Genomic DNA, 20,157 nt, shown 5'->3' on the forward strand with positions numbered 1-20,157 from the left:
AAAGGGTACCTATGAAGATACCTTGCTCACAAGGGAGAAGATTGAAGCTGTAGAGAATCTTCCTTTTCTGGGACAAACTGTTTCCTGTGGTAAACAGTTCAGTCAAAATACTATCAGAAGTATTGCTGTTTACACTGGCTGTAGCTTGGCAGTTTTGATGCCAGGTGTTGATACTGAAATTTGTTCTAGCAGTTCTGAATCTTACTGTTCTTAACTGATACATTTTGGGACCATCTTAGAATAACAGTCAAAGTACAAAGCATTGATACCTTTTCATGAAAAAAAGCGAATGAGGATGTCTTCTCTCTTGCCTCAGGCTATGGAAGAGTTAGAGAAGATGATGAAGATAGTGATGATGATGGGTCAGATGAAGAAATAGATGAATCTTTGGTAAGCTTTTGCACAGGGAGGGTACAGTGTGGGGAGGCCCTTAAAGAAAAGCTATGCAACAAGTTTCCTAACTTGTATGGTTGTTCTCTTTATTCAGGCTGCTCAATTCTTAAATTCAGGGAATGTGAGACATAGATTGCAGTTTTACATTGGAGATCACTTGCTGCCATACAATATGACTGTGTACCAAGCAGTGAGGCAGTACAGTTTACAAGCTGAGGAAGAGAGGGAGTCCACAGATGATGAAAGCAACCCACTGGGAAGAGCTGGGATTTGGACAAAAACGCACACCATTTGGTAAGCTGCCTAGAGAGACCCAGGAATAACTTCTGCAGTTTACTAAATGTATATACACCAAGAAATTGGAATATAGCTGTCTTGTCTTTTTTATCCCTTTGAAAAACGTGGAGCTTTGAATTTCTTGATGTGCTTGAGATACTTAAAACTTAGGAAGAATTCCTTGCCAGCTCCTGATGCTCTTTCTAGCTCCTGAGTAAAGCTGGCGAACAAGAAATGGGGAATTTAAAATGACACCTGCTAGATGGGGAGGAGCCATTCTGATTTAGATAAGTAACCACAAACAGTAGAGAATGTGCAGTATTCAACTAATAGTTGACTTCATACTAATTTTTCCAGTTAATTGCTGTGAAGATGAATGTGTTCTGTGGCCATACTTTGCAAGAAACATTGACACATGACTATGCTGAACATCTGAATGTTCAGCAGTCTTTCTTTTGAACATTTAAATGTGCTAAAGAAAAAAAGCAAACAAATAAAAATGCATAAAAATGCAACCAAAAAATGCCAAATCCTAACCTAAGTTTCACCTCAAACACTTTGGGTTTTGTTTATACATTCACCTTCTCTCCTTCCAGTTCATGGAGCCGAAGGGTCCCTATTTTTTCTCCCCTGTAAAATACTTGTTTCAGAGGCTGGATCATATGCTAGTGCAGTGTTCTTGTCTTTCTGCTTTTAACTGTCATTCAAAGTTCTGGAAATCTGAGAACTAACACCTTTAAAAGTGCTTTTATTTCCCTGTAAGTTAGCATTTTAAAACATATTTTTAACTTTTGTTCACTTTTTAGGTACAAACCTGTGCGAGAGGATGAAGATGGTAATAAGGACTGTGTTGGGGGTAAAAGAGGAAGAGCACAAACTGCTCCCACAAAAACCTCCCCTAGAAATTCTAAAAAACATGATGAGTTGTGGCATGGTGAGTGTGGTGCCTTGCTATATATTAGATTTCCTCTCAGAACTTTCACAATGTTTACTGTCACTATAGTGTTTCTTTTAAAGCAGACATAGTATAAAAATTGTAAGCATATATTTTTAGCTGTATATTAAAAGTAAGATATTTACTGAGTTGTTTACCTGAACTGTTGCAGTTAAGCGAATGCCATGACTAATACTGTCTAGGCTCCTCATAATTAAATCTTGGGAAAAATTCTAATTGAATTGTTTTACTAAGATGTTGTTTTTTCCTGCCAGATGGTGTATGCCCTTCGGTGTTAAATCCTCTGGAAATTTACCTCATATCTACTCCACCTGAAAATATAACATTTGAAGACCCCTCATTAGATGTTATTCTTCTTTTGAGAGTGCTACATGCTATCAGTCGATACTGGTATTACTTGTATGATGTGAGTAGAACACTTTTTACATCACTTTGCTACTTGGTTCAGGACAGAACCATCTGTAACATTTTAAATAACCTTTCCTGCCTCTCCACTGCCCCTCAAGAAAACAGACAAATGCAAATACTGCCATCTTCTCCTACATGTTTGTCTGACTTCTGAGAAGATGAAGGCTGTAAATTCTTAGTCTGTCATATTTTCTTTATACTGGTTTGAACACAATATCCATGCTTTGCCCTTTAAGTTCAAAGACCATCATTATTCCTGAAAAGGAGATTGGAAGTGAACATCTACTCAGTCCTTCTTTCACGTCTGAAACTCTGGATGAACAAAACTGCAGTGAAAATTGTTTTACTTTCCATGCTAAGCAAATTAGAAGCATTACAAATCTTTTCTAACAAAGACTTGCTATTTCTTTCAGCATTTCTCTAACTAGAAATACATTGCTTTTATTTAACACAGAATGCAGTCTGCAAGGAGATAATTCCAACCTCAGAGTTTATCAACAGTAAACTGACAGCAAAGGCAAACAGGCAGCTTCAGGATCCTTTGGTAATTATGACAGGAAACATCCCGACTTGGCTGACAGAACTTGGAAAAACATGGTATGAGCAATTTGCTGTGTAGTGTCTCTAATTCCAGTTAAATAGGAATCTTACCTGGGCAGCACAGTGCATCATCCTTACAGGACTTCAGAGTGCAAAATGCAGTCACTGAAGTCTTGTCTTGCCAAGTTACATAGTGGCATGGATGTTTACACCTACATTGCACAGTTTTAATCACATTCAGAGAGGTAGATGATGTGCAGAATTTGGACCACTTCTTACAGGAATTGCTGAGCAATCTGAAGGTTTTTTCACTGAAATTTTGATTAGTGATGTGATATTTTTTCTCCTGATAAACTGCTCAATAACGTTCTTACCGTATCACTGTATTTATCTCTGCACATACAGTATGATACAAAGGAAGATATGTTCATGAAGAATACTGATAAAAGAATCAAAATAATTTAATGAAGCTATATACATGGTACTTTGTAGTATCTTGATACAGAGTACAGGCTGTCAAGTTCTTGCACTTGAAAGAATGAGAAATTAGAGTTGACATTCTTGGGTTTTTCAAGCACGTTAATTGCAGCAATATTGTTGATGACTGTGGAATACATACTCAGAGAAACTTTGGCTTTTCATTTTAAAAATAAGATCTCATAAATGTTCCAGGTAAGATGATGAGCATGAATGTATATTCTTAAACATCTGTAGCATTATTTGTTCAGTAAAACTGCCTTTCCACTTAAGGCCTATGGAGGACAAAACTGTTAACATACACATGCCTTTGAGAATAGCGGAAGTGATAAATTAAAACAAGAAGTTTCTCTGGGAGTCTTTCACAGATTATTTAGACTACTTTTTGCAAATGGTGGAAGGTAGAATAGTCATGCTGCTCTAGGCAGGTTCTCATGTCTTTCTGCTGCCAAATATGGGAGCGTGAGCTTAAGTCTTTGATCTGTTGGATTTATTAATTGTAGAGCAGTAGTGAACAAGGAATTTTATTTTCTGATTTAAAATATGCACAGCCAAGGCATTCGAGTATTGTGAGTTACTTTTCAAGAGGAGTCAAAAGATTCTGGAATTTTTAGTCACCTTCATATATTGCATTCCTCAAAACTCCTGCTCCTCAGCATTTTAACTAAAACTTCAGCATGCTTTGGAGGCTGCTTTCACCACAGAGTATAATAAACCACTTGTGGATATACTACATTTCTGTTGTGTTTTAAACCAAATGCTAGTCTGAGATGCTGTTTGGAACACAGCTGACTAATCTAATGCTCTTCACAGCCCATTTTTCTTTCCATTTGATACCCGCCAAATGCTGTTTTATGTAACGGCCTTTGATCGTGATCGAGCCATGCAGAGGCTACTGGACACTAATCCAGAAATCAATCAGTCGGATTCTCAGGATAGCAGAGTGGCACCACGGCTGGACAGGAAAAAAGTGAGTACATCTTCTTGAAAATGGAATCAAGGATCTATTTATTTTTATATTGTCTTTAAGAATATAATTGTGAGCAAGGCTTATTTGTAGAAGTTGATGTTTTGGTGGTATAGGGAAGGGGAGGTGGGTTTGTTCCTGCAGTCTCCCAGCAGAAGGCGCAGTGTCTTCTCCGTGCTGGCCGCATGAGGGCAGGAGGAGCAGCCTGACATAATTCCAGCAGTGAACAGACAGTTTCAGACAGCATTAATGATATTTCCACATACTGGCTTCTGGACCTCTGTTTTGCTTGATTCTCAGAAGAATTCAAGTAATGAGATTTAGACCCTTAATATACAGAAATACTGTCCTTGTATTTGGGGAAGGTAAATTACCTGTCACAACATAATAAAAGTATGCTGTGATCGTGTTAAATTTGAGGGAGTCTTTGAGGGATGTCTGTCTTGAATCTGGAGATACGTTATCTTAAAATGATATCTGCTATACATACTATATGATCGCAAATTCCTGTGGAGATAAGCAGCAGGAGACACAAGAATTAAGTTCAAAAGAATTTAGCTGCCCACATGTAGGAATCCCAGTGCTGTTGAGGTTTTTGTTTGGGTCTCAGTATCTTTACTCTATTTTCTTCTCTACATATTACATTCTCTACATGTTGAGGTATTTAATGTCACATGATAACACTTTGCTGTATCATGGTTCTATTGCCATATTCTTGACGAGAAAAGTACCTATTAGTTATATTGATGTAAGTGTAAGGCATTGTTTTTTCACTTTATGTTGAACACATTCATTCTAAACAGTTTTCATATAGAAGCAAGAGTTATATGAAAGCATAAGCTTAAAAATTGTTGAACCGAACTGTGGAACTATTGGCATGGGGTGGAAAATGTGCATGACTGATTTTTACCTGTTGTAACTGCCTTGGGAGCTGGAACTTAAAGCCATAATTTCACTACATAAAACTTCTCTAATGTAGCGCACTGTGAACAGAGATGAGCTGTTGAAACAGGCAGAATCTGTGATGCAGGATCTAGGCAGTTCAAGAGCCATGTTGGAAATCCAGTATGAGAATGAAGTAAGTAATACCACTGCAGTCTAATTTATCCCCTTTTTACTGAAGATTAATACAAAATAGCTACAGCTTTCTTAAAATGGCTTGGTCAGACCCTTTGTCTTTCATGTTGCTGGTGCTAAAGAATTTTATCCTTTAATTATCCCTAATCCACTTGGTTGTGATTTTTAGTTGCTAGGCAAAGGTTTTTCTGATCTAAATTTCGTAATCAATTGTAGTCAGCAGAGCTCATCTGTTTTCTAACTCTTGAGCAAACTATGTGTGTGTTCTCTATATAAGAGCATTAGGTGGTTAATGCTTTTTACTGCATTGTTACTTCCTCTGGTATGTGGTCTTTCCAGGTTGCCTCTGTCATGTGAATGTTTCTGTAGTTAAGTTCCCTAGATACTTTATGCCATGTAGTCTTTTTTATAGCAAATAATGTATTTCTCAGACTAAGTAAAGATTTTTATATTCAAACTGACCTAATGGACTTATCTATCTCATTCCCTGTCTCTCCCCTCACCCTTCCTCCCCTGAAGGTTGGCACAGGTCTAGGCCCTACACTAGAGTTCTATGCACTTGTATCTCAGGAACTACAGAGAGCAGACTTAGGCCTTTGGAGGGGAGAAGAAGTGACTTTAGCCAATCCAAAAGGTAATTGCTCTACTACCTAATCTATAAATATTGATGAATATTGAATTGAATCTAAGTTGACTTCAGTTATGTAAAGAGCACCTCAGTTTGTGGTCAGATAATATGCCTGATCATAGTGTGGGTTTTGTTGGAGTTTTTGTATTTTGTTTGGTTTGATTTTTTTTTTTTTTTAAGTGAGAAGCTTAGGTTTAGCTTATCTGAATGCCACTTGCATCTTGAAAGAAACTAGTAGAGTAAATACTGAACTCTTTTCCTTCTTTCTTCCTCAACAGGAAGCCAGGAGGGTACCAAGTACATTCATAACCTTCAAGGCCTTTTTGCACTTCCTTTTGGTAGAACAGCCAAGCCAGCTCACATTGCAAAAGTCAAAATGAAGTTCCGCTTTCTGGGAAAACTAATGGCCAAGGCAATCATGGACTTCAGACTGGTGAGAATGGAATAGAAAACCTGTTCTGAAGGGGTCACATAAAAATACTAGTTCTGACTGTTGAGGGATAAAAGCATTAAGAGTTACATGGTATTACTTTCAGCTCCAGAAGTCAGTGAAGTTTTGTGGGGGAAAAGGGTAATACATGTTGGAAGATCTTTACAGTGGCTTTTGAGACCATGGAGAGGAAAGGAAAAGCTATTAGCTATGTGTTGCAATCTTTCCAGTCTTTCAAGAATGTTTTGGGCTCATTGTTACACCAGCTGCTGATTGCTTTAATGTATAGCCAGTAGGCAGTCACTTGGGATTTTTGACTGTAAATTTCTGAGGCAAACACATGAGGACATGCTTTGGTGTGTGCCAGAACTATGAGATAGTATTGTAGATCTGGTCAAGAGATGAAGTAGTAAAAGATACTTTTGGAAGACAGTTCAGTACTAAACAGTTCAGTGCTTTGCTTTCCAGGTGGATCTTCCTCTTGGACTTCCTTTTTATAAGTGGATGCTACGACAGGAAACTTCCTTGACATCACATGACTTGTTCAGTATTGATCCAGTAGTAGCCAAATCAATATATCACCTTGAAGATATTGTAAGACAAAAGAAAAGACTTGAACAAGATAAAACTCAGGTGGGAAAATAAGCCTAAGAATGGAAGAGTGCATCTTTGCACATTTGAATTCTATGAAATAGCAGTAATTCAGCATGTATCATAGGGCTTGAAACTGATTGTAATAGTGATAATTGCTTTGTGCTCACACAGAGTAGTTTTAATGTTATTAGATCAGCGGCTAATAATTATAAAAGTCTTTTTGTCAAGTCTAGCATGAGAAATTCATTATGAGATTCTTCTGTGCGATTAAACACAATCCTAGAAATGCCTAAAACTGCCAGATGTTTGCCTAACTTCTCTTTTGGTTCACTTTAAAAAGACTAAATATCGGTGGAAAAAATCCATCCTTGCTACTTGAACAGTCAAAAGCTCGGCTTTTTTACTAGTTGGTTTAATCAAAATTCCATGTTTCATAGAAGTACCTTTTATGTAGGATTTTTTTTCACTGAAGAGCTGTATGCAGAACTGAGGTGAACTGTCAGCATGCATGAGCATACAGGTTCTTTCAGATATACATTAATTTCTCAATAAGAGTAGTTAATATTACTCTTAGCTGAAAATACCACAGTTCACTCTGGCACTCCTGGTAAAAGGTCTTTGGCACACATGGTTTTTCTAGCATCCAGTATTAATAGATGGCAGGAAGTAATAACCTAATTTATACTCTTAATACATCTGTCTGATTTATTACTATTGAAATTACTACAAGTTTGTGGGTCTTTGTTCCTCTTTGCCTCATTGTCTCACTCTCTCTCCTTGGTCATGGCTTTTAATTTCCCAAGAATTGGAAAAATCTGAAACCTGGTGGATGAAAGCTGAAAAATGTCAGTATGCATGCCAAATATAAGGAAAAAACAGCCTCTGTGCTGTAGCATATTTCACATTTCTTTTTCTTGCAGTAGTATTTTCTAGCTAGTTTGTCTTCTGGCATGTTAAGTAATTCCAAAATTGCTAGAAAAAAGTGTACTCCTGTGATCTTTCCAGTTTGTCCATTAAGCTTGTTTATCTGATTTCTCTTGGTTTACTGTTATGTATGAAAACTCCAGGAGAGCTGCAACAGTTTTAATGGTCATGCTCTTACAGAAATGTCTGATTAGTCAAAGCTGCTTTAGAAGTCAAAACTTCTGGATAAGTTTATTTGAATTAATTGTTCTCATTGGTTTTCACTTCCAATTTTTTAGACCAAAGAAAGTCTACAGTATGCATTGGAGGCTCTGACTATGAATGGCTGCTCAGTGGAAGATCTGGGGCTGGACTTCACACTTCCTGGGTTTCCCAACATAGAGCTGAAAAAGGGGGGAAAAGATACACCGGTCACTATCCACAATTTAGAGGAGTATCTCAGAGTATGTAAAAGCAGACCTATGACTAAAATTTGCTTTTTTTCATGCTCCCAGGTAGTTTGTTTCCATATATGTTTCAGTTCATTCTCATAAACTAAGCATGACAGTAATTTTCCTACTTATAACTTCTCTTCTGTACTAGTTTATTACTCCAGTAAAACTGTTAGAACCTAATTGCACCTGACTTGAAAATTGTGTAGTACAAGAAACCTGGTTTATATGTGATGAAGTAGTCAGAAGTTTGGCTTTTTGGAGAAACAGTAATTTAAGTGGATTCATTGTAAGTAGTTATGATAATCAATTTTTTAGTAATAGTGATCTAGCATCCCAGTGGCCTTTAAACTGCTGTAATAGTAGTGTAATTTTTTTGGGCTCAGTCTTACAAAAACATCAGTTGTGAGTCAAAAATAAAGCATTTTTTTTTGCCCAAAAAGCCAAAACCAAACAAAAAAAAAAATCCCAAGGAAAACTGAGCCAGTCAACCAAAGAACCCCAAACATGTTAAAGAACCCTAAACCCTAAAAAGAATAAATAAGGAAAAGATAACAAAATATTTCCAGAATAAATTGACAGTACACCTGTGTATTGATTCATTCCTATGGCAAAAGGGACATAGAAAAACAGAAGGTTGACATTGCTAAACAAAGGTAGGAAGCTGTTTCTGTTGAAGGAAGTGATCAAGGGAATTGGTTAAAAACAGCCTGGAAAAGAGATGAGGGAAGATGGGAAGAATGCAGTATTATCACATGAAGTTGTGGGTGGGATGGAGGGGAGGATCACTGTGTTCCAGTTACTAAATAATGCATTTCCTGGCAGGTTAGGGTTCTGCCAGTTTCACTCTGTTAAGCTTTGAAGCACTGATAAGAAACATATCTGATGTTTTAGTAGAAACAATTCAATAAGGGTCATGTAACTTCCTGCCTATCAGCTGAGAAATTTAGTAAAGCTGTCCTGTAATCCTTACAAGTGAATACTGAGCAGTTTCTATTTACCTTATAGTTTCAAACTGTTACCTGTCCACTTCTCATGCATTTATTTGTTAAAAGTAAATTCTGCTAGTCAAGAATCACTTACGGAATTAAATATATTTGGATTTAAAGCTCTTTGCAGACCTAACAGAGGAGCAATACAAACTTCCAGAGTTTATTAGAAACAGAATTGGCAGTCTCCATTTACTGAGTAATGTTGCATTTAAGCACTCCAGGCTGATTTCCATAGTTTGCGGTGGGATTTTTTTTTTCTTCCCTAAGTAACTTGTATGAGAGATCTGATACTCTGAGAAAGGCTTACAGATGGCTCAGATGTCCTGTAGTTGTCCTGCTGCAGGCTTCTGTCTTTGTAAAGGAAAAGGAGATTACAACAGAAAACTTTCTCCTCCTACTAAAAGCTTTTGGAACTTTTATTTTCTTAAAGGATCTCTGTGCAGGTTTCCTCCCTTTGTCTTTATAGCTTTATAGACGTGATGTGAAAGAAATAGAAAATATTTTAGGGGGAAAATTAGTGTGCTCGCCATCACAAGTATCATTAATTGCATTTTAGAAACAATATATTTAATTGCTCACCTGGCCTGTATAACATCCTGTGGGTTAGCTGCCCTGCTCTTGAACATGTCATTTTCATTAAAATCTTGTGTGAGGATTAACATGAAAAGTAGTCTATAAAGCTGGAATATCCTAATGTTGCTTTTTGTGCCTCTTCTGCTATCATTTCACTCTTCCCTCTGCCTCCCTGTTTTCCCCCAAGGACAGTTCCCACAGGAGCTGCCTTTATCAGAAAGTAGAACTGCTTCAATTACCACTATAGTGAAAGACTGTATTCTCTTTTTTTTTTGAGTCTTCTCCCCTGTATTATAAAGAGGCCACCTTGCTTGTTCTAAATTTGTGAACAAAAAGTTTCAGTAGTGTAGATTTTTGTCTAGCAATTTGATCTTTTCATTGAATCTGCAAGAATGCAGTGCAGCTTAATTATGCCACAGGCTCTTGATCATAAAAATTAATCACAATTGTAGGTAAGCAGCTCTGCTGTTAGAATATTCCATGTTGCAGAAGAGTTTTTTGTGCTGCTGGTGCTTGCTGCCATTCTCTTCAGTATTAAGACTGGTTTGTGAAAGTAGTGCAGTGTATCTCACATGAAACTCAATGCCTGACTCTTCTATTGGAAAACTTACCAGCAGATCCTAATGAGCTTTTGTATCCTGAGAGCTCTCTGGAAGCAGTAACTCTTCAGTTACTGGGATAGGGTGACACACTTGCTTCAGGACTGCAGCAGGATCGATGAACTTTTTAATCCTGTTGGGATGCATCCATAGAGGACTTTAATCAGCACCACAGGCCAGAGCTTTTAACACTTTTTAAACTAGTAGTTCAGTGTTGACAGCACATATTTTGTGACCAGCCCTTGTTTGCTGCTGGTGTTGAGGATATCCAGGGCAAGTGTAATCAGCAAATAGCACTGACTGACAAAAGCATGTGAACTTGGCCTGCAGTCTGCTCTGTAAAATAACTTAATTTAGTGGAGAAATACTGGCTGCAGGAGATTTATTTAAAAGAACTCTGATCTCATTTGTGTCATATGACCTTCTTTTCCCGCTCTGATTGTTGTTTCAATATGTGCTGTCCACTTTGGAAGTTACTTTAATGTTGAGGGGGTAACTAGAGATAAAAACAAAACAAAGCAGAAAAATTACACTCAAAAGGTCTAGATTAGTGTCTTACTGTGTTTTGCATTATGATTCTGAACCATGTTCCAGTAACTTGAAATGAAGTTACTGCTTTTGTCCCTACGTATTCTTACAATATTAAGCTACTTAATGTATCAAACGGGCTAGAGTTGCTTTTGTAAAACTTAATATTAGAATAGGGATCCATATATTTCCATGGGGGAAATTAAGATAATATTGCCAAATGATGCCCTATGGATTTCTGCTTCAGGTGCTGCATTTTAAGAGGTGTAGAGAGAGAACACCTAGGTAAGGCTTCTAAAGATAACGAATGTTCAGATTTACTTTATGTTACCCTGTTAAATAGGTTCAGTTTAACCAGCTATTCTGAGTTCTGTTTGTTTTGTTAAAAAGGCAAATTAGTTGTTTAAATTCTGCAAAAGTTCATATTAAGGGTAATGCAAATGATGAATTAAGGCAGAATGAGGCAATGCTGCAGAGCAGCTCCATGAATCAGTGTGCACCCTGTGGGAACTCCAGTGAGCATATGGCTGGGCTGCTGGAGTTTGGCTTCTGCAGTTGTACTTCTTTGTACAGTAGTGATCACTGCATGTTTCCTTTGTTCAAATTGCTTTTTTCATTTTGTTTTTTTTTTCTTTCCCTGCAGTTGGTTATATTCTGGGCACTAAATGAAGGTGTGGCCAGACAGTTTGACTCCTTCAGAGATGGATTTGAGTCGGTGTTCCCCCTTAGTCATCTTCAGTACTTCTATCCTGAGGAGGTTGGTGAAAGTGTTTTTGCTGCTGCTTTTATAACCTTTATCTGCATGTATGGGCAGTCTTAACCTGGGTGCAGGCCATTTGTGACAGTCTGACATTGCATTTCTGATGCAAGTTAGTAAAACTGAGTGTCCCTGAAATTCCACACTTAACTCTTAAAGATTTCTCTGTTCAGTAGTCACTTACTTAATGCTTTTATTATGTTCATTAAATTGTGTGTATCCATCTTTTCTGAGAAGTGCTTTAATTTATGTATCATACTTCATTTCTCTATGGAGTATGGGTACCCTAATTCCTTGTTTTGCAGTACCTCTGAATAGCTGTAGATAGTTGTGGACAATATCTGGGTCTTCTATTAGAACAATAAAACAAGTAGTCAGCTCTTTAGCAAGGCTTCAGCAGTAAGAAGAGATTCAGATGGAGGGATAAAGAACAAGGATAGTTGGTCTTGCTTTAGTCTCACCACCACCATATCAATTTCCTTGTAAAATTCTCAACACTCTTAAGTGGACTGAATTGAGTCACAATTATGGTTCTCTGGATGAGAAGAGAGAATGTTTTATTCTTCCTTGAGGGAGTCTATTTGAAGACTGTACTTTGAGGGGTTTTTTTTACCTTTATAAACTCAGACTTCTGACTTTAAGAACAAACATTAAAGCACGCTTTGGAACAATGTGTTAGCCAAGTCTTTGTGGTACTCCTCTGCTCCTGATGCTTTGCAAGGCAAAGAGGAACATTTACTCTTTGTTTAATTTTACAGTTGGAGCAGCTCTTGTGTGGCAGCAAGACAGACACTTGGGATGCAAAGACTTTAATGGAATGTTGCAGGCCTGATCACGGTTATACGCACGACAGGTAATACCATGTTTGTCTTGTTAAACAAACATAAAACCAAAACAGTAGAAAATACTTTCTTGAAATAATCTTTATACATTGTTTTTTCAAGCTAAAGGAATTATATGACATTTGAAAATGTTCATACTGTGATGAATATGAATTTGATGCAATTATTTTAATTATAAGCAAAATAATATTCTCTTTGTTCTTTTCCCTCCTCAGTCGAGCAGTGAAGTATCTCTTTGAAATTCTCAGTAGTTTTGATAGTGAGCAGCAAAGACTGTTTCTTCAGTTTGTGACAGGCAGCCCCAGACTGCCTGTAGGAGGTAGGTTTTCCTTATTGCATGTTGCTGTGCTTAAAATCACTGTTATTGATATATTTCTGATGTTTATTTCAGTATAGGAAGAAATACCTTAACTTAGGTATTTGAGAGGTTCATACTGTTTCCATTTCTAATTTCATAAGTGGCTGGGCAGATGTCAGGTATAATTCTCATAACCTTTGTGTTAATCTCATGACACTTCCTACAGTTCACTCTTCAGGTTTAAATTGTTGCCAGAAAATCTGTCAGAGGGCAAAAAAGAGTTCAAAATTTAAATAAAACTGAAAGGTCCTAATACTGTATTTTTTGGTTAGAGGTACAGTAAGTTATGGCAACAATATGATGCATTGTAACCTGAAAAGAATAGTCTCCTTTACAGAAAGGAGACAATACTTAGGATAGTATTAATCTTATTTAATTTCTCCCCCTTTTGATTTCAGCATTTAGGTAGGAGGCAGTGCAGTAAACAGAGAAATTTTCTGTCTTTGCTAGAGACTGTTGTAAAATATGCATTTTACTCTATTCTCAACTGAGTGCTTTGCAGGTCAAAACAACATTCCCGCATATGTTCCAATATTTACATTCTTTGGGATTTGGGGGAAAGACTTGATTATTCTTTTTTCTTAGTGTATTTTGGGAGCTCTTCTGTGGACATATGGTGCAGACACAATTGAGTATTTAGGAGTATAGAAATGATAGCTGAAGTAAGAAGAATCAGGTACTAGAGTCATAGATGATTCCTGTTAAGAAATGTGCATGAAGCCAACAAACTTAAAAATACTGGTTGGAATAGAATTTTTACACATACAGAACACAATTAAAAGGAGATCCATGCAGCTTATTCCTTTGTTTTAAATTAATCTTGTAAGATGAATCTGCAGGCAGGATTTGAGGTATTTTTAGCTTGTTGTGCAGCTTTACAAAGTCATATTCTGAACTTACTGAAGGTGTCCAGGCAGTCAGTTTTGTGATGCGTGCTTCTGTCACTGGGCATATCTGCAGTCAGCTGTGGGTGTTCAGGAGGGGCAGCCTTATTCTGAGTGTCTTTTCTCATTACTAGGTTTTCGAAGTTTGAATCCTCCCCTGACGATTGTACGGAAGACATTTGAGTCCACAGAGAATCCCGATGATTTCTTACCCTCAGTAATGACCTGTGTGAACTATCTCAAATTGCCGGACTATTCAACTATTGAGATAATGCGTGAAAAACTCTTGATAGCTGCAAGAGAAGGGCAGCAGTCATTCCATCTTTCCTGATCACAATGAAAAATGCAATGTCTGCCTGTTACAGCAAAAGAGAAACTCATGATTCTTTTCTAAATATATCACCTGAGTCAAGGAAACGTGTTACGCCTTCTTGTTGTAGAAAAACGGCTTGCAGATTATAAGCAAAGACACTTGGTTGATATTCATTAAAAGCCCCTATGGACTTAAAGTGATCAGGCCCTAAAAGTTGTTGTGACAAGGTTTCTTTAGCAAGTTCTTGTTTAAATTATCATTTATTTGATGAGTGAAGTTTTTAACTTGCTTTGCTGTGTGAAATTTAAAAAGGGATGTTTTTCCAGGCTGGAACAATAAATGTCGCTGTGCAGTTTAATACTGGGCTGTGTGTATCCATCTAGCTAAGTCTGAAGTTTTTCCTCCAAAGACAACTTTTGTACATAAGTACAGAAATTAAAATACACCATGTATTTGACAAATCTAGTTTAGTAGACTAGTTCTGTGTACCCTCACCTGCCTCTAATTTTACCCATCCTCATGTATTGTCTGATGTGCAATTCACTTGGTTCTTTTTGTGTGCAACATTCAACAATTGTTATGTTTTGGTTAGCGTGGGCATTTAACTGCTCCATGCCTCTTTCTCTGATTAAGATAATTTAAATTTTACTGAAATCAAATATATATTGTCAATATAATTCAGCCTTTGTAACTAGGTAGAACCTTTCTTATAGCATAGTTTTACTGTAGTGGTAGGATATAATGGCGACAGTCGTTACCAGAGTGCTCCAGAGCTGTTTACACAGTGATTCAGGCAGCAAAGGCCTCGTGAGGGAGGCAGGGAAGAATTATTTCTTTCATGTAGTTGAAGTCCAACAGCTTGGGCTGGCCAGCGTGTATTGTGGTAAGGCCCAAAGCATTTCGAATTGATGTAAAGTTTTTTAAAAGACAAATTAGTCGTTTCATTCCCTGTTTGAGTAAAGAATTTTCCTGTTCTTGATCTAAGTTCCTGGCTAATTTTGTAGGGTTTTTTTCTTCTTTTTTTTCTTTCCCCCCAGTGCTAGCTTGGAACAAGCAGTTCAGCCTTTGTCTTTTGACACAGATAAAGCACCTGTAAGCAATGCTCTGTCCAACTGTTTTATGTGCTGATTTCTCAAATCTGCAATAATTTACTTCATCAGGTTAATGTTTTTACCTGAATATAAATAAAAAAGTTTGCTTCACCTTTTTGTTCATAGTTTTGTACTGTATGCCTAAAGTTCAATTGTGTAAATTACTGTAATGCAAGTAAATCATCCTAAATCTACTTGGCTAACAACCTGCAACTTGTGGATGATTTACTACTAAAACAAGACCTTTTAAGACCTCCAACTTTGAGGGGAGTTTCTTCCTTTCTGTGCTTTCTAAAAAAACGGGCAATTATGAATATTCCTGAGATGTACCTGCAACATAGGTAATTTTTATGAAAATGTGATAGTTAATGACTTTTATTCAACTTTGAGAAATCAAAATTCCTTTCAGTGCTTAGAAATTGTTAAATTCTGGCTAATCAGGCTAGTTATTTCCCCTAAACTAACAAGTTTTCTTTTATCCAGCTGAAGAACTCCTACTTCCAGAACATGTAACGGACATTCTTCTGGTGAACATTCACAGAATTACCTGTGCTTGCTCAGACCAGTGCCACTGAAATGTAATACAGACCTGTCATGAGCATGAGTAGAATGTGAAATCCTTGCACAAAGAACCTGATAACTGAACAGTTTTTTATTCCGGTATTAAACCCGACCGAAGGCGCTTCACCCTGTACATACAATAATGGTAGCGCGCAGTGCGGCATAGTTTGCATCCAACTTCAAGGCAGTGTTTAAACTATGGACTGGTGTTTAAATTGTTCTGATAACTTGATCAAACTGAGCACAAACAAGTGTTTATAGTGTGTGGATAGCAATTTGTTCATTTTTTTAAGGTTCTATATTTTAAAAAAACTGACTTGTGTAAAAAAAAAGAAAAAAGCTAATATTTTGTATTAAAATATCATGTGTATTGATACTTTTTTTACCCATGTTGTCTCCCTCTAGAATCTGGCTTTCATTGACTTGGAAATTTTGAGGAGCTTTCAGATTTGATAGTGTAACTGCTTGTGTAATTGTTTCAGTGGGAAAATAAGTTGGTGCCTGTTAAAAAAGGAAGGGAAAAACAAGTACCTGTGGTGATGTGTTCTGGCTGTCACTTTGAGCACAGACTAAGGTTTTAGTTTGCCTGAAAAGTGAATGAAACCCTATTGGGTGACACTTCTTTTTTCCTACCAAAGGCAGCTTTTAGCATATTAGAAAAGCAGTCTGGCTTAAAAGGTAAAGATAGTAAATTACAAGAATAAACTGAGAAGTCACATATGCATGTATCTAAGAGTAGTTCAGAATGAGTGGAGGGGTGGTGCAAGATCTTAAGGATTTCTTGTTTTCAGGAATTTTGGATTAAGGGAAAAGCTCACTAAAATCAATCCATGGGTGTATGTAGTCATTGTAGTACTGCACTTTGTATACCTTTATAAGGTATAATAAAAGGTGCAATCAGAAGTCTTATCTTTAAAATGGATGCTTTTTTTAGCATGTGAGTTCACTTGGTTTTAGGTAACACCACCAGTTACTGTTTTGGATGAGTTTAATGTCCTTCTGTGTTAACAAGAGTAGCAAAAAAATTAGTAGTGGATGAAGGGGCCATACAGGCACAGATAGCTCCTACTGAACTTGTGCAATATTTTTTTGTTGTTGGCTTTTTACCAAAATATCTTGTTTAGGGAACACTTTAGCATCAGTCCCATCTGACATGAATTAGTTACGGTTGTTCTTCGTGTTCTCTAGGAAGGTGCACAAGAATTAATTCCCATTATGTGTGAAGTCCCCCATGCTCACTGCCAAACTTAATCAGATACTCAAATTTCCATATGCAGACTGCTTGCATAATTGAATTGTCCAGATTCTTCCTTCTTTCCCCTCAACCATGTGTTTTATTTTGTTCTGTCTCCTTTCCCTTACTGAGCTGATAAGAAGATGGGTGCCTAAGGGCAGGGACTGGTGAAATTCCAGATGCCTGTAACACTTGTGCCCTCTCTTCTGGCCCCTGATGGAGGTAGGTCGGTCATCTGTGGAATTTCTGGGCCTTGGCCCCCCTGTCTTCACATGAGTAGTGCCAGTTCCTGTGCTCTGAGCAGCCTGAACTCTGCAGAGGCAGGAAACAAGGGCCTGCCTGACATGAGAGAATGCCCTGGGTTCAATATGAATGTGCTTCCCCCAAGCCACAAGTTTGCTATAGCTAAAGTTGTTGGCAGAATGGAGAAAAATGAAAAGCCTTGCTGAAATGGATTCTGGAAATGCTGGAATTCGAAGGGAGGTATAATCTGCTAATAGGTGAGCCTTGCCAGGGCTTGCCCTGGCTTTCTCCTTTCCCTTCCTGGTCTCTTGATTGCTGGAATTGGAAAGCATCTGTGCTATGTGAACTCTTCCTGTGATCCTGCAGGAACTTTCCAGCCTGTGTTCCCAGCGTGCCTTATCTCCCCCTGTGCTGTGTTTTTGGGAGCTTTCCTCAGGTGAGTGTAGGTGGTTGCCCCAAGAGCAGGAGTGGTCACCCCAGCCCAGTGCAGCAGCACAAGCTGCACAGGCACTGCTGGATCAGAACCTTGGTGCCTGTTGGTACAGCAGAGATTGCATCCTCTGCTGCCTGTGAGTGACAGCACATGGCTGAAGGAATGACTGGTTCTCTAGAGAAATGCCGTGTTCTTGTCTCCTGGTACTGGAATGTGCCTGTATTGATCAGGTATGAAGCTGCTTTGGGGGCAGAGGGAGGAATGGATCCTGGGCATGTTCCTTTTTTGTGTGTATCTGGGGCTAGTGACATCTCAGGCTGTAAGCAGAACTAAGTGGGGGAGAGTGGTTAAGATACATCCAGTATCTGCAAGGCACTAGATTGAAGTTCCTGATAGCTCTGGATCTAGTTTGGCAGCAGCTGCTGGAAAGCTGGTTCTAAGAGAAAAACAGAGAACAAAATGCTACAAGACACAAACTCAAAAACCCAAACTACCCTAAAAGGCACAACAGCTGCCATGAAAGCCCCTCTCCCACCCACCCTTCACAAAGTGGGGAGGAACTGCCAGTCCTGTGGTATTTTCCCATAGGGAGAACACTGAGCAGTTCAAGCTGGAAGCAGTGTGTTGGAGTAAAGCAGCACTTGTGCTGTGCCTTTGGTCTTGGCTGCCTCTGTCCTGTTTCCCTTCCTGCCCCTCACTTCAGGATTATGATTCCTAAACCCCCATAAAAGACAGAAGTAGATAATCTGAGGGAGAATGTGGGACAGCAACCACCCTGCCCTCTTGCCTCAGAACAGGAAGGGGTGTGGAAGGAGGAGGTTTCCCTTTGCAAAATGTAAGCTTCCACACTGAAAGCCAAGGCAAGTTCTTGCTCTGGAAATGGATGTAATGCAGTTTTCCCATCTCAACAGCTATTTCCCAAATATTTTACTCTTCTTTTAGCTGCTATCCAAGGTGTTCTAGGCTAAATATAGGCCTGGTCTGACTGCAGCTCGGCTGTTCTTGGGACTTCTTGCATGCTGAAGCCTTTTTGACAGGCAGGGTGATGCAAGCACTGATCCAGAAATAGTTAGCCAATCTAAGAGGTGGCATTTTATTTCCCAGCTTCATCTTCCAGCCCTTTTTACAGATTATTACCGCAATGTACAAAACTGTCAAGACATTGGCTAAACAGTAAAAATTTGCTAGCTGATTACTTTTTCCCCCCACAATGTTTCCCGTATTTTTGCTGTGCTTCTCAGAAAAAAAAAAAAAAAAAAAAAAAATTGCCTTCGCTTTGTAGCTTGGCCTGCTTAATTTTCTGGAAGTACTGATGTTACTAACCATCCAGAAAGGTTTCCCAGAGTTTTGATATTTCTTGACAAAGGACCAGCTCTTGTTCTGGGGCACTAAAACTATAAATGCTATCCAGAAGGGGAAAAGTCATTTTAAAACTTAATCAAGCAGCAAAATTATTCTGTCTTTAGTAACATTGGGTTCTAAGAGTGGTAATTTTCAATTTATGGCCAGCTGTACTGGCACTTCTACTGGACCAGAAGTGGGAGGGAAAGGGAGAAACTGGCTAGAGAGCATCTCTGCTGGAAAGGCTGAGCCCTGGTCAGCTCTGTGCCCTGGCAGCCAGGGAAGGCAGCAGCATCACACACTGCAGTGATGGGAGCACAGCTGCTGAATCAAGGGAAGGGATTATTTCCTTTGCTTCATATCCCCAGAGGAGATTTTGCAGTCCCCGTGGGTTTTTTAAGATCCAAATGGATGTGTTTGTTTTGCTAAAACATACCACAGTTCTAAAATGAGTTCTCTTTAGAATTTCAAGTCAGAGCTGTATGACAGCATCAAACTAAATTGATACGCATTTTACCCTTGCATTGTTTGTGCTACATCAGTCCCATCAATTCAAATAAATTCCGTGGGAGAAATTTATATGCAGAGAGGTTTTCTAAATTTTCTGATAAAATAAGTAGAAAACACAAGGCTCTTAGTTTCAGCTGCAGATTATGGGTAATCTCCACATCAGCACTCTTTTTCAACTGGCTGAAAATTACAGGCCTTAATTACTTCTACTTTTCAAAATGGTTTCAATTCTCAAAACTTTTTCTGGCTTCCTCTTCTGTTTTTAATATTGAATGAATTGGCACTTATCTGTGATGAGAAACTGTTATGACTCCATGTTCATCCCTGCCCCAGCAAGCACCTGGTCATTTCCAATTTCTTCTGGAGTAAGTAGTTAACATGATTTGACAGCACTTATAGAGAGGTGCCATAATTGCATACAGAGGAGTTTCTAGAAAGAGCAGTTTCCACAGGTGTTAGCGAAAAATAGCATCCTGAAAATGGAAAGATGGGAATTAGGAATGTGAAATGGACAGGATAGGGAAAAGTTCTTCTTCTGTCCTGCATGTGAAGTTTGAAAAATGAGTACTGATAGGTGAGTGACCAGCAGTGCTGTGGATATCCATGGGAATGCTCAAGATTATTTATGATCATGTTACATCACTCACCTCCTGCTTTACTGTGTTAGTGCAAAAGTTTAGTGATACAGACCTGCAAAATACATTTTCTACCAAAAGCTCACTGTACAGTTAATTACAGATTAATTAAGCCTTGATCCTAAGAAATGTATGGGCAAAAGAACAGAGTAAGATGCTGTTT

The 20,157-nt window shown here is 38.2% G+C and overlaps 1 protein-coding gene across 10 annotated transcripts in view; it reads left to right on the forward strand.

Annotated features, from left to right (window-relative positions):
• The window catches only part of TRIP12 (thyroid hormone receptor interactor 12), a 78,919-nt gene extending 62,948 nt beyond the window's left edge, over positions 1-15,971 (forward strand). For all 10 annotated transcript variants that reach the window (XM_039722428.1, XM_039722426.1, XM_039722431.1 and 7 more), the window contains 15 exons: positions 317-390; positions 488-687; positions 1,476-1,603; positions 1,879-2,030; positions 2,487-2,629; positions 3,863-4,019; positions 4,996-5,094; positions 5,613-5,727; positions 6,000-6,154; positions 6,620-6,784; positions 7,948-8,112; positions 11,436-11,549; positions 12,308-12,402; positions 12,607-12,710; positions 13,768-15,971. In XM_039722428.1, the coding sequence (XP_039578362.1) occupies positions 317-390; positions 488-687; positions 1,476-1,603; positions 1,879-2,030; positions 2,487-2,629; positions 3,863-4,019; positions 4,996-5,094; positions 5,613-5,727; positions 6,000-6,154; positions 6,620-6,784; positions 7,948-8,112; positions 11,436-11,549; positions 12,308-12,402; positions 12,607-12,710; positions 13,768-13,964 (2,063 nt within the window). In that variant the 3' untranslated portion in view covers positions 13,965-15,971. The remainder of the gene's footprint in view (positions 1-316; positions 391-487; positions 688-1,475; positions 1,604-1,878; positions 2,031-2,486; positions 2,630-3,862; positions 4,020-4,995; positions 5,095-5,612; positions 5,728-5,999; positions 6,155-6,619; positions 6,785-7,947; positions 8,113-11,435; positions 11,550-12,307; positions 12,403-12,606; positions 12,711-13,767) is intronic.
• The last annotated feature ends 4,186 nt before the right edge of the window (positions 15,972-20,157 follow it).

The sequence above is a fragment of the Passer montanus genome, unplaced genomic scaffold (assembly GCF_014805655.1).
Source record: "Passer montanus isolate IOZ18808 unplaced genomic scaffold, ASM1480565v1 scaffold48, whole genome shotgun sequence".
Lineage (NCBI taxonomy): Eukaryota > Metazoa > Chordata > Aves > Passeriformes > Passeridae > Passer > Passer montanus.